This window comes from Palaemon carinicauda, chromosome 5 (assembly GCF_036898095.1).
Source record: "Palaemon carinicauda isolate YSFRI2023 chromosome 5, ASM3689809v2, whole genome shotgun sequence".
Classification (NCBI taxonomy): Eukaryota; Metazoa; Arthropoda; class Malacostraca; order Decapoda; family Palaemonidae; genus Palaemon; species Palaemon carinicauda.
In genome coordinates, this window is record NC_090729.1 from 138,964,038 (window position 1) to 138,966,248 (window position 2,211).

The following is a 2,211-nucleotide window of genomic DNA, read 5'->3' on the forward strand; positions in this document are numbered from 1 at the left end:
GAACAAATATATTCCTTAGAGGTCTACAGTCCAGTTTATACTTTTGTAAGATTAACTTGATATACTCTATATAGGTAATCATTTGTGGCTGTTTGTATATAATTGTTTACTATTTTGGCCCTGCTTGTAAGACTAGAGGAATTCAAATTCAAAGAGCATTATTTTTTCTGTCTGAAGGTGATGTTTTATTTTGATGATACAACTCTTGTTATAATTTTCTGATCAATGGGTCAAAAGCCTTAATTGTTGGATGATTTCTTTCAGCCAAGAAGTTTCAGTTGATAGATTATAACCTCTGCCACCAACACAACGGTACTCAGTAACAGTCCTGTTTTGAAAAGAAAATATCATATTAGTTCGATTATTGTAATAAGAGTGGCTCATAAGTTTCAAAGCATAAAGTCTATCTGTGTCCCAGGGTTTATTATCTATGGATTCATTATTATTATTATTATTATTATTATTATTATTATTATTATTATTATTATTACTATTATTATTATTATTATTATTATTATTATTATTATTATTATTATTATTATTATCACTAATAGCTAAGACACAACTCTAGTGGGGAAAGCAGAATGATACAATTGTACATACATACATATACCAAGGCACTTCCCCCAATTTTGGGGGGTAGCCGACATCAACAAATGAAACAAAAACAAAAAAAGGGGACCTCTACTCTCTACGTTGCTCCCAGCCTAACAAGGGACTCAACCGAGTTCAGCTGGTACTGCTAGGGTGCCACAGCCCACCCTCCCCCGTTATCCACCACAGATGAAGCTTCATAATGCTGAATACACCGGAAGATGCATTAACAACTCTCTGGTGGATATACGAGGTGCTTCACACTGAGGGACCTGGGAGAACCCAAACAAAAAATAAGGCAATAAGGCAATAAGGTCAGGCTCTCTCTCTCTCTCTCTCTCTCTCTCTCTCTCTCTCTCTCTCTCTCTCTCTCTCTCTCTCTCTCTCTCTCTCTCCACCTATATATCCCCATTTCTAAAATAACTAAGAATCTCCGCGGTCATCTAAGGCATCGGAGGAAGCAGCAGGGTCTACCGGAACTGCATCACAATCGCTCGCCATTCATTCCTATTTCTAGCACGCTCTCTTGCCTCTCTCACATCTATCCTCCTATCACCCAGAGCTTCCTTCACTCCATCCATCCACCCAAACCTTGGCCATCCTCTTGTACTTCTCCCATCAACTCTTGCATTCATCACCTTCTTTAGCAGACAGCCATTTTCCATTCTCTCAACATGGCCAAACCACCTCAACACATTCATATCCACTCTAGCCGCTAACTCATTTCTTACACCCGTTCTCTCCCTCACCACTTCGTTACTAACCCTATCTACTCGAGATACACCAGCCATACTCCTTAGACACTTCATCTCAAACACATTCAATTTCTGTCTCTCCATCACTTTCATTCCCCACAACTCCGATCCATACATCACAGTTGGTACAATCACTTTCTCATATAGAACTCTCTTTATATTCATGCCCAACCTTCTATTTTTTACTACTCCCTTAACTGCCCCCAACACTTTGCAACCTTCATTCACTCTCTGACGTATATCTGCTTCCACTCCACCATTTGCTGCAACAACAGACCCCAAGTACTTAGACTGATCCACCCCCTCAAGTAACTCTCCATTCAACATGACATTCAACCTTGCACCACCTTCCCTTCTCGTACATCTCATAACCTTACTCTTACCCACATTAACTCTCAACTTCCTTCTCTCACACACTCTTCCAAATTCTGTCACTGGTCGGCCAAGCTTCTCTTCTGTGTCTGCAAACAGCACAGTATCATCCGCAAACAACAACTGATTTACCTCCCATTCATGGTCATTCTCGTCTACCAGTTTTAATCCTTGTCCAAGCACTCGAGCATTCACCTCTCTCACCACTCCATCAACATACAAGTTAAACAACCACGGCGACATCACACATCCCTGTCTCAGCCCCACTCTCACCGGAAACCAATCACTCACTTCATTTCCTATCCTAACACATGCTTTACTACCTTTGTAGAAACTTTTCACTGCTTGCAACAACCTTCCACCAACTCCATATAACCTCATCACATTCCACATTGCTTCCCTAACAACTCTATCATACGCTTTCTCCAGATCCATAAACGCAACATACACCTCCTTACCTTTTGCTAAATATTTCTCGCATATCTGCCTA

At 40.5% G+C, this 2,211-nt stretch overlaps 1 protein-coding gene across 1 annotated transcript in view; it reads right to left on the reverse strand.

Annotated features, from left to right (window-relative positions):
- Positions 1-244: 244 nt before the first annotated feature.
- The window catches only part of LOC137640605 (glutamate receptor 1-like), a 75,382-nt gene continuing 73,415 nt past the window's right edge, over positions 245-2,211 (reverse strand). Inside the window, exon 9 of the mRNA XM_068373115.1 lies at positions 245-328. Coding sequence (XP_068229216.1) covers positions 261-328 — 68 coding nt within the window. The 3' untranslated portion in view covers positions 245-260. The remainder of the gene's footprint in view (positions 329-2,211) is intronic.